This window comes from Petaurus breviceps, unplaced genomic scaffold, assembly GCF_028583685.1.
Source record: "Petaurus breviceps papuanus isolate PSGF00001 unplaced genomic scaffold, PetGlider_PUasm1.0 91133, whole genome shotgun sequence".
Taxonomy (NCBI): Eukaryota; Metazoa; Chordata; class Mammalia; order Diprotodontia; family Petauridae; genus Petaurus; species Petaurus breviceps.
This window is the reverse complement of record NW_027187419.1, coordinates 76,358,341-76,370,421: the sequence shown is the minus strand read 5'-3', so window position 1 is coordinate 76,370,421 and position 12,081 is coordinate 76,358,341. Positions and strand designations below refer to the sequence as shown.

The window sequence follows — 12,081 nt, the reverse complement described above, 5'->3', positions numbered from 1 at the left end:
GATTTGATTCATTCATGAGAGAGGTATAGGTTAAAGGAAAGTTTACATAGTAAAGAATTTTCTAGTGGGATTATATAATATAGGTATAATATAAAAAATACTATCTGGACATGGAAGTTTACCTATATCTGATTTGATTTAACCATTACATACTGGTATCAGCATACATCATTATTCCATCTTAGTTTAATATAAAATTTTGGGGAAAAACGTATTAGGATCCTAGTTTTTGCAGTGAAAGGGATCAGAGAGGCTATTCTTCCTTATTTGCCATTGAGGAAATGGAGGTCAAGAGTAAGTGACTTAAACCTTATCTCTTTAGTAGGTTCATAGCAAAATGGTGTGATAATGAAACTAGAACTAGTATAATAGCCCTTCCCTGATGCCACCTCATCTCTCAAACCTTTGGCTTCTCTCTATCTCTTCCTCCCCATCATGTTCACTTAATACAAGTTTAAGTTGCATTATCCCCTGTGACAGCCATAGCCTATTGACTGTAGAGATTGAGGATCTTCTCTAGTTCATTGGCCCTCTTATTTTGTGATGTCCATAAATTAATAAAGTATGCCAACTGTCTGTGATGTGAGGAGCACAGAATATAGTAACTATTAGTTACCGTGGCTTGGTCTTAGAGTCTATTAAAATTCTCAAGGCTTTTTTTTTCCTTTTTTTTTTTTTTTATGAACTGATTTGATGTGTCAGATAAAGTTTCCTCCTACCCCCTCCTCCTTTACTTCTGGGTGAGAATTCTTAGAAGGAATAATTTAATTTATTCCCCCCATTTGCAGATTAGGAAACTGAAAACCACAGATAGAAAGTAACTTTCCCCAAATTACATAGGTAAAATCAGGACATTCTGTTCAAATAGAAAATGTTAAATTAATTAGCATATAAACCAACTATTTGAAACTCAATGGTAAGAAATTGCTAATTGAATACTAAGATGGCTGATCAAATATTAAAGCCCCTTTGAGAAATAAGAATGTAATACTCTCCAATATTTTAAAATCCATGGGTCTGGTGCTAATAATAAAACAGTTGACATATGTAAAAAAGTTTAACTTTTTAAGGGCTTTAAAAATTATGAAATATTCATCAATTCATTTTTTCCTGTAGGAAAAATACCAGAACAGGAAAGAGGTGTAAAGTAAAGAATTATTTCATTAGCACAAGATATTTTAAGTCTTAAACATTTGTGGCTAAGTATGAAAATATTTAGGAAAATAACTCAAAATGTTAGTGGTTTTTATAGGCATCTAATTTCTACATGGATATTCCACAGAGGGTCATAGTACATACTAAGATTGCTTTGGTTTTTAGTAGTTCTGTCCCAACAGTTCTTATTGAACTTAGTCAATGAAAACCCCTTAGATCTTTTTCACATGGACACATATCAGATCGGATTTTCTTCTGCTTGTCCCATACTTGTGCATGCAGCCCATTGTTTTGAACTTAAAAGTGTACAAATTGCTGGTTTTAGTAGAGCTAGGGACTTATGAATCCTTATTCTGTCATACATCCCTTGTTTCTCATTTATATATTTAATTAGTATGCTTTCAATGACTTCATCTAAATACTTGATTAAAATATTAAGTGCAACAAAGATTGATGGCATTTCATTAGTGACCTGTGTAACCTAGTTTATGTTGATTCATTGATAAGCACTTGTTGGGTATAGTTTTCATACCAGCTACCAGTACTCTTAATGGTATCATATGGTCTATATTTCTCTGCTTTCTGAAGGAATGGGCCTGTGTTTTGTTATGCATGTAGAATACTTTTGATAAATTAGCATAATTTTAGTCTTGTAACATTGGAGCATATGAAATTAATATCAATGATTTTGAGCATTTAAATATTCTGACTGATTTTTAAGACTTGTAAAATAATTTAATTTTAACTTGGATTAATACTTTTTTTTTACTACTTTTAAAAAATCCCATTTTTTAGTTTCTAATTGTCTTGTTATACTGTCTTCTAAGTGATTTAACTTGCCAGAGTATTCCAGTATTTTTCATGTTACTGGTAGAAGACATGGCAGTAGAAGTATTAAAACGTAGCCTTCTATGATTCCAGTCAGTTCACACACCTGTCAGGCTTTCTTTCATACATTTATTATTTTGTGACATGTCATAAAGTTTGTCGATGAAAATCGGTATCCTGAAGTACCACACAATTCTTTAAAAAAAATTTTTTTTGAGTACAAAATATAATCTAGTGCATCGTTTAATGGATTTGATGTATGTAGATTTATTGGTGCTGCTTTTTGATTGCAAAAAGATATTTATATAGTTTTAACTTAACATTTTAAGTAGAACAGTTAGCTCTTTGATCGAAATATGCATGCACATATATAAAATGGCACTTAAAATTAATGGTGCATTTTACATTGTCAGGTCCAACCGAAGAAGAATATTAATCTTTTTTAAGGTCTTTATTTGAACTTAGTTGCTTCATGTTGACTTTATTTTTTTCTTCAGAAATCAATGTGGACTGAACATAAATCTCCCGATGGAAGAACTTACTATTATAACACAGAAACAAAGCAGTCTACCTGGGAAAAACCTGATGATCTCAAAACACCTGCTGAGGTAGATATTAGATCATTTTAGTGTGGCATCATGTACCACAGCTAGGAGACTATAGTAAGATAGTAGATGGTGATTTATTTATCATATTTGGGGATATGATGGGAGTGGGAAAGAAGAGATTTCCTATATACTTAACCTTCTAAGAATAATGTTTATCTAGCATCCTTGCCAACCTGAACACTATTTTTTTTTTTTTAAAGCAATCGGGGTTAAGTAACTTGCTCAAGGTTACACGTCCAGTTATTTCTGGGTGTGGTGCTGAGTATCTGAGTCCAGATTTGATCCAGGTCATCCCAACACTGGAGCCAGTGCTCTTACTTGCTGAGCCACCTGGCCGCCCCTAAGCAATTGGGGTTAAGTAACTTGCTCAAGGTTACACGGCCAGGTGTTTCTGGGTGGGTGCTAAGTGTCTGAGCCCGGGATTCAATCTCCAGGTCTTCTCAACACTGGAGCTGGTGCTCTTACTCGCTGTGCTACCTGGCCACCCCCAACCTGAACACTATTAACTATTATTTCTGCTAAATCCCTCTATGTTTTCACAATTAGAGGTATACTGTTGGGGACAAAGACCCTTACTAGAGAGAAACTTGAATCTGAAATGACCACAAGATGGGTATGTTTGTTTCTTTATATACCATTGAGCTTCAGAATTAGATTCTACATATACCCTCTTAAAACCCTATCCTTTCCAGAACGAGAAATTAAAAATGAGAGAGGAATTGAGGCTGCAATTTACAACCCCAAGGTTAGAATTTTTAGCAGTTTCACATAGCAAAATCTGGTAGTATATGCTTCTAATAAGTCTAAGTTTTTAGTGGTTTATTGTTGTTGTTTTTTTTTTACAAATCAAAAAATACAGATATGACTATAAAATGTAAAGGGGCATTAGTGAATAAATTAATCACTTTAATCAATAAACATTAACTTTAAAGAAAAAAGTTCACAGCTGCAATGTATAAAGGGGGCATAAACATCTCCAGTAAGACTTATGTATATTTTTTGACTGATAAATGACTAGTTGAACATACTTCAGAAAACATGCCTATATAATATTGAAGAAATGAGAGAAATGACCTTTTCTTAAACTGAATCAGAACTGTATCTTTTTTTTTTTTTACCTCAAACTAGTTGAGATTGGTTGGTTTCTTTTAATTGCTTTCAAAGTAAAAACCACAATCACAGTTGAACCAAAATTTGCTTCAACTATTTCTATATTTCACATATCAATACTATATATATACTCTCCATGCCTCCGTGTCAATGGTGTTTGTCAAGTCCTTAATTTCTATATTTCACACTCATTTTACCTGAGGTATATTAGGATTAATATTTTTAAATAAATCTGAATTTTACCTTGAAAATTGTGGCTTTGGATATTAATTGTTTATTGTAAAGTTATTATTGTTAACCAAAAGTATTTATTTCCCATTAGCAATTATTATCCAAATGCCCCTGGAAGGAGTACAAATCTGACTCTGGAAAGCCTTATTATTACAATTCTCAAACAAAAGAATCTCGTTGGGCCAAACCCAAGGAACTTGAGGATCTTGAAGGTAATATAGAACAATAACTTTTCTAAATTTTCTTTTCAGATTTAATTCATTCATAATGAATCATTCCCTCTGTAGGACTATATAAAGGCAATTATGTTAAAAATCAAATGATGAAATTATTTTAAATAGTATAACAGTTTTGTGGGATATTATTTTTGTTGTTGCTGTAGATCCCAGTTCTATAGATTAAATAGATTTTTATTTGATTCCACTGAAACTAGGATACCAGAATACCATTGTTGCTGGAAGTCTTATTACAAAATCAAACCTGCATGGTGAGCTGCTTTGATAATTCACTTTCTGTCATTACTTACTTTTCTATAGTCGTTCACTAACCATGATTTGGGTAACTATTCAGTGAAAATTCAAAACTTAAATAATACCATTTCCATTAGAGTTATATTAGAAATGAGCTTTTATTTCTTTTGAAATTCTTTAGCAGTTGAAATCAAGGTTTTGTATCACATTGGTAATATGTTCTTAAGTTTACTGACAATAATCTTTTATTCTTGCAAATCAAGTAAAACTAAAAGCTAGATTCATGTCAGTTTTGAGTTTGTTTTCCATTATTGGACAAATTCATTGGGCAAATTGGTTAAGAATGATAGTATTTTAAGACCTGACTGGTTTTAATTTGATACATATTTTCACTATGAAATTCAATCCATGTTTGTTTCCCAGTAATGGTATTAGGAAATGAACCAAAATGTAAGAAACTAAATCTGCTTTATGCTCTGGGAATGTAAGAAATGGCATGTTATTTGAGATTAGGTGTATAGCACTTTTAACATAATGTTTCAAAGTCATAAAAGAACAGTTAGGAAACTAAAGTGCAGTAATACCTCACTTATCCAGCCACTTAAGATATTCAAAATTTTTTGAACACTTGGCAGGAAGCAAAAGGCTTCCCAAGAGAAATAGAACTAGAACAACTATTCACTATAGCTTTTTTTAGTTTTAGGAATATTCTGTATACCAGGACTGCACAACATACAGCCTGCTGGTGGTATGTTATGTAGAACTGTTAAATGTTGCAGGCCTGCTGTATACAGATGTTATTCACTCTTTTTTAGGTATAATTCAAACAGACTTAGTCATCTAGTTTTTTTCTACCCTTTATACCATATTTCTTCTTTTGGTGCAGTTAAGAGTGTGGAGTGGGTAGGGAGAGAAGGGAAGAGATGATTTGTGTAGGGAACTTCCGATGTAGCAACTTCAACTGGAGTACTTGGAGATGTGACTTGGTCATGATCATACAGCTAAAATGTGTCTAAGACAGGACATCAGTCCTCTTAATCATGTTGCCTATTTAATAACAGATTCAAAGGATTATTAGGTTTATGATATTTCTGGCACATTGCCTCTGTCTTTCAGAAAGGTAAAGACCATAGCAGCACCTTTATTCAGGATTATTACACATTGCTTCCCCTCATTTATACATGCTACTCTCTAGCCAAACTGTCCTACTTCCTGTGACTTCTGCATAACATTCCATCCCTTGCCCCTGTAATTATGCCTTTATAGGCTTCTCCTTGTTTTTGGAATTCTCCCTTTCCCCACTTCTGCCTTTGGAATGTTCCAAGGCTCACTTCAAGTGCTACTATCTACAAAAAACATTTCCTTGTTTCCCTTGTTAAATGTTACCCAGCCTCAGCTTCAGTTACTTTATATATATTTTTTGTTTCTGTGTACATATTTCCATTCAGTAATTCAAGGAGAGGGTGCTGTTTAATTTTTGTCTTTTGCACATCATAGGAACTTGGTGTAAGATAATTGAAATGAGTTGGATTTAATTGAATGAGCTAATTACATAAATGGTTATTGGGCATATCAAGTGCAGCAAATGGAAAACAGCAAAGGAGAAAATATGAATTAAAAAAACAGATGAATGAACTCAAAATGCATCATAATTCTAAAATGTTTTGGTAAATACCTCTATATGCTGCCATATACCCTGGTAGCTTTTGAGGGCCTGCCTCTATTACAGCATAGTACATTAATTAAATTCATAGTTATGTCCCTGAGTCATTGAGTTTTTATACATTCTGTTTCAGAAAGAACCAACTTTTTGCAAATTCCATTAAGATGTTAAAATTCTATGTAGAAAATCTGCATTTTAAGGAATACTATATAAGTAATGATACTGGATAATTGAGGCATTACTGTAGACTTGAGATAGAGCAAAAGCTGAAACAGAATACAAAATTTCTATTATTAAAGGGTAAGTAGGAAATAGTGATTAAAATTGACCTAAATTCCCATGTTGCTTACTAGGTGTATGATTATTTCTCATGACATTTAAAAAGAAGAAAGCTAATTTCTAACAACTTTAATCTGAGTGGCATTATTTAGGTTTTAGACATTTTGAGTTCTAACTTTTCTACTACTCAATCCTAGTACCTGAGCTCCAGATTTCATAGTAACTTGGGTTAGAATTTAAGCAATCAATTCCTTGATCCCTAGGAAAATAGTACTTCTGTTGTCCCAATTATCCAAGTTAAGACATAATTTGGCTGGTTTATGGGCAGTAGAAACAAAGAGATTGGGAAATCACTGGGGTTTGGAAAAGCCCTTAATAAATGTAATTTCTACACGAGGACTTTGTGGTGAACCAACTGTTAATAAAAGTAGTATAGTTGACCTAGTGGGATTTCTTTGTTCCTTTCTCTTTAAAGTCTTTCAGCAACATGTAAGATAGCCATCAATGGATTAATTTTCTTTTTCTTTTTTAAACAGCTATGATCAAAGCTGAAGAAAGCAGGTGAGTAGGAGTACTCAGTAATGTTGTTATAGGTCTGTGGGAACTGAAGGTGTGCCTTACATGTGAAGATGCAGTTACTGGACTTTATTCTAAGTAAAACATTTATGATCTAGCTCTACATTTGCTTTAGGCTTTGCCAAATTGGGCGGTTTTAAATTCATTTGGGAAATTTATTGTTTATTAAATTCACAATGGCATCCTGCTAGAGGATACTTCTGTAGAACATAGAAATATTACTACAGAAATTATAGAAATTACTATAGAAATCATACTATATAAATTATAGATGACAAATTTTTGGCCATTAAATATGCCTTTGAATAGCCTTGAAAATTACGTTAAAATCACCTTAGAAATTTATCACTAATTTGCACAGTTTATTTTCAAGCAAATTTACAAACTTCTCCGGTTCTCTTGGAGCATCAAGTCATTTGGATTTTTATTATTTGTTAGGTTATATTGCATGGTTGTTGAAAGTGTGATGCATTATTTTGTGAAGGGAGGTGATTTGGTGAATTCTCGGAGACCTAACCTTAGTGAATTTGCATGATTGCTCTCCGTTCCTCCCACTTGTACCCCTGAATCCCATCCTGTATCATGGTTGATTTGCTTTTTATGTAACATATAATATTGAAGTAACCATACATTCTTTCTTTTTTTTAATGTACTTTACAGTAAAGAAGAATCAACCACAACATCAACTGCCCCAGTTCCTACAACAGAAATTACAACTACAATGAGCACTATGGCTGCTGCTGAAGCTGCAGCTGCTGTTGTTGCTGCAGCAGCTGCCGCAGCTGCTGCAGCTGCTGCAGCCAATGCTAGTGCTAATGCTGCCATATCAACTCCTTCCTCCATTGTTGCTTCAACTGCACCAATTGTCACTGAACCTGAAGTTACTTCCATTGTTGCTACTGTCATAGATAATGACAATACAGTAACAATTTCAACTGAGGAACAAGCACAACTTGTTACACCTATTGTTCATGAACAAAGTGCAGAAGTATCTAGCAATGTACCAGAGGAAGTGTCGAAGCAGGAGGTTTCAGTAGAGTAAGTTGGCTTTATATGGTACCATTGAGGTTCATAATGACTATACCAGATGTAGCAGAACCAAATTCTAGCATTTCAAAATTTTAAGATGTCTTTTCCTCCTTTCTTACCTCCTCATTCTACCTGTCCACTAAAGGTATCCATTAAAATCTTCAGTAAGTAAAATGTGATTATTTATATTCCAAGGGTAGAATTGGAGATAGACCAGCTGATATTGCATACATCAAACTGTCAGTACTTCAAACTGACTCATCAGCAGCATGATAGAGTTTTAAAATCGTAAGAATCAGTAGAGTTTTAAAATCGTAAGAATCAGTCTTTTTCTAAAAAAATGCTTAGAAGGTCATGGCATCGGTGCATACCCAAGTTTCTCCCATGCTAATTATAGTGTTGCTTTGCCTAATTGTATTCTCACTTGTCAGACTCATAAAAGAAAGCTATGTTACATATATTTAATGACACAGAAGAGTACTAATACTTTTGAAGAATTTCAACAAGGTTGAAATAAAAAGACCATTATTGGGGCCGCCAGGTAGCACATCGAGTAAGAGCACCGGCTCCAGTATTGAGAAGACCTGGAGATCAAATCCCGGGCTCATACACTTAGCACCCACCCAGAAACACCTGGCTGTGTAACCTTGAGCAAGTTACTTAACCCCAATTGCTTAGGGGCAGCCAGGTGGCTCAGTGAGTAAGAGCACTGGCTCCAGTGTCGGGATGACCTGGATCAAATCCGGGCTCAGATACTCAGCACCACACCCAGAAATAACTGGCCGTGTAACCTTGAGCAAGTTACTTAACCCAGATTGCTTAAAAAAAAAAAAAAATGGCCTACGGAGGCAGTGTGGCATAATGGATAGAGCACTGGACTTGGAATTATGAAGACCCAAGTTCAAGTCCTGCTTCAGCAACTAGCTATGATAATGGACATGTTACTATTATTATTATTATTTTGCCACATTTTCCATTTCAGAAAAATGACTGGGTTGTTCATGGTAGCATTTAAAGTCTTTCCACCTTTAAATCTATGATAATGGAAAACCTGACACTCCAAAATGAGAAGTAACTTGGTATGGTAGTCAGAGAGCCAGCCTCAGGATCAGGAACACCTGGGTTCAAATTCTGCCTCTGATGCATCTTACCCATTTAATGACATTGGACCTTTCAGTGCCCTCTGGCAACTCTTAGGATTATAAATTGCAGAACACTTACAGGTATGGATTTCTAATGGGAATTTCCTCACAAACAATGAAGTCTGAGGCCCACAACAAAAGATAAAAACCTGATCGGATATTTGCTAATGAAATGTCTAGTGCTTTTCCTAATGAGAGCAATGATTTTTTTCTAGGAATAATAACCTTTTTATTTTGTTTCATGATTTCATTAGTTACACCCCCAAAAAGGAGGAAGAAGATAGTCAACCTGCTAAGAAAACATATACTTGGAATACAAAAGAAGAAGCAAAGCAAGCTTTTAAAGAATTATTAAAAGAAAAGGTATTTAATGTCTCTTTGAACATTTTTGATGGTTTTTTACATGACAAAATAATTACAGATTTCTTAACTAGTTATTCTTTAAAAAGCCTTCAATGCCTTATTTTAGGGCTACTTAAAGGTGTAGTTAGTAATACTATAATCCTAGAAATAGGACTGTATTTCTTTGTCCTTTTGAAATAATGTACATTTTAGTGTATCCTATATCTAAGACACTATTTTCCCTGCACAGTTTTTTTGGGGGGGGATGGGAGGAGCCAGGAAGAGGCAGTCAGGGTTACGTGACTTGCCCTGGGTTACACAGCTAGTAATTGTCAAGTGTTTGAAGTTAGATTTAAACTTAGGTCCTTCTGACTCCAAGGCCAATGTTCTGTCCTGCACAAGTTTCAAAGATGGTGGAGTTAGAAACAAGCAGAGCTTGTTTCAACACTTGAATTTGTCTTTAATTAAAAATATTTGTTAGAAAATAATGCAGCTTTATAATTTCATTATTTTAAAAGCATATGTACTTCCCTTTCTATTTTAAATATATACAAAGAAAAATATTTCCATATAAGAATGTAACAGAAAACAAAGATATTTTTTAAGTTAATGTTATATAACTTTTTTTTTTTTTTTTTTTTTTGCCTTTTGGAGGGCAATTGGGGTTAAGTAACTTGCCTAAGGTTACACAGCTAGTTTTTTGTGTGTGGCGGTGTTAAGTATCTGAGGCCGGAACTGGACTCTGGGGCCAGCGCTTTACTCACTGCGCCACATAGCCGCCCATTATATAACTATTGATATGCCCACTTAAATTATATAATTTATCTTAACAGCGAGTACCATCTAATGCCTCATGGGAGCAAGCAATGAAAATGATTATTAACGATCCCCGATACAGGTAGTACTTCATACTCTTTTCTTTGTCTACATTTCCTAGGATATTCAAGTTTAGAACACTTTGGGATAGTTTTGAAAATTTAATAATTGAGAAACAGAACCTGACTTAATTTTTTTTTTTTTAAGCAGTTGGGGTTAAGTAACTTGCCTAAGGTTACACGGCCAGTTTTTTTCTGTGGGTGTTAAGTATCTGAGGCTGGGACCGATCCTGGGTCCTCCCGACTCCAGGGCTGTCACTCTTACTCACTGTGCCACCTAGCCACCCCCTGACTTAATTCTTTTGGAATTTTATGAAGTAGTTTGGGTGATATTTGAGTATTTGGGTAATGATCCACTATTTTAATGGATTAAGCACTGAGAACTCAGTATGCTAAAGACTACATGTGTTGGGTTTGGGTTTATTTTATTTTTTTTTGTTGTTTTTTAATGTTTTATTTCTCCCCGCTCCCAGTTCCATATAAAAACAATTTTGAATGTTTTTTTTTTTTTTTTTGAGTTCCAAATTTCCTCCCTCCCTTATTGAGAAGGTAAGCAATTTTATATAGGTAAGACTTGCAAAACATTTTCAGATTAGTCATGCAGGTTTTTGGTTGGGCTGGGTTTTTTTGGTTTGTTTTGCTTTTTGTTTGTTTTAATTATTTTCAAGAAATAAAAGTATTTGGATTTTTTTGTTAGATTTTGTTGGGTTTTGTTTTTCAGAATAGAACTTTTTTGAAAGATCCTTCATGCTTTCCTTTTCATGAACAATAACAACTTATTTCCTTCATTACATTGTATGGTATTTTGTGAAGCACAGTCTATAGTTTTCCTTTCTATATTTAATAATACAGGATTTTTTTCTTTTTCTTTTCAGTGCCCTGGCAAAGCTTAGTGAAAAAAAGCAAGCTTTTAATGCATATAAAGTCCAGACAGAGAAAGAAGAAAAAGAAGAAGCAAGATCAAAATATAAGGAAGCTAAAGAATCCTTTCAGCGGTTTCTTGAAAACCATGAAAAAATGACTTCCACAACCAGATATAAGTAATTCCTCAAAGTGTTTTTTTTTTCTTTTCATTTCAGACTGTTTTGGTTTCCAGGGAAAAGAATTTTCAAGTACATTTAACTTAGAAATTTACGTATAGACATGTACAAATTTTATTAATTTTTAACTTAAAAGTACCCAAATAATTTCTTTGGTATGCAAAATCATTATTAATCAAAGCATTAATTTAAAATAACAATCTTTAAAATATTATAAAAGCACATCAGTAGATACAATTAAATGACAAGACTTAGAATTTGCACATTGAGGAATTTGCTAAAAACTAACTTTTTTTTGGACATATAGAAAAGCTGAACAGATGTTTGGAGAGATGGAAGTATGGAATGCAATATCTGAGCGAGATCGTCTTGAAATTTATGAAGATGTCTTGTTCTTTCTTTCAAAAAAAGAAAAGGTGATTTTTCTCTACCCATCTAGAGTTCCTTGAAGCCTAGAGGATAAAAGAATATTTGTTTTGCAGGGTTTCAGGATTTTCTTTTTTCATTAATGCTGAACTTTTAGCTTCTCAGAAGTAGAACACCTTTGGTGGGGGGAAAAAGTATCCTCTGCTCACATACACATACACACAAACCAGTTAGTCAAGCTTAATTAAGTGCCTTCTGTGTGCTGATACTGGTGATATAGATAAAAAAGGGAGCCACTCCGTACACTTGAGGAGGTTTATTTTTTTTAATGAGTTTACTTTTTATTGGAGCAGCTAGGTGGCACAGT

The 12,081-nt window shown here is 33.9% G+C and overlaps 1 protein-coding gene across 10 annotated transcripts in view; it reads left to right on the top strand.

Moving 5' to 3' along the window:
• The window catches only part of PRPF40A (pre-mRNA processing factor 40 homolog A), a 58,401-nt gene that overhangs the window by 25,945 nt on the left and 20,375 nt on the right, over positions 1–12,081 (top strand). For 6 of the 10 annotated variants that reach the window (XM_069079928.1, XM_069079924.1, XM_069079922.1 and 3 more), the window contains 9 exons: positions 2,481–2,591; positions 4,024–4,144; positions 4,366–4,419; positions 6,881–6,905; positions 7,581–7,958; positions 9,346–9,454; positions 10,267–10,331; positions 11,184–11,348; positions 11,656–11,764. In XM_069079928.1, coding sequence (XP_068936029.1) covers positions 2,481–2,591; positions 4,024–4,144; positions 4,366–4,419; positions 6,881–6,905; positions 7,581–7,958; positions 9,346–9,454; positions 10,267–10,331; positions 11,184–11,348; positions 11,656–11,764 — 1,137 coding nt within the window. The remainder of the gene's footprint in view (positions 1–2,480; positions 2,592–4,023; positions 4,145–4,365; positions 4,420–6,880; positions 6,906–7,580; positions 7,959–9,345; positions 9,455–10,266; positions 10,332–11,183; positions 11,349–11,655; positions 11,765–12,081) is intronic. The other 4 variants (XM_069079930.1, XM_069079926.1, XM_069079925.1 and 1 more) reach the window with 1 other exon arrangement.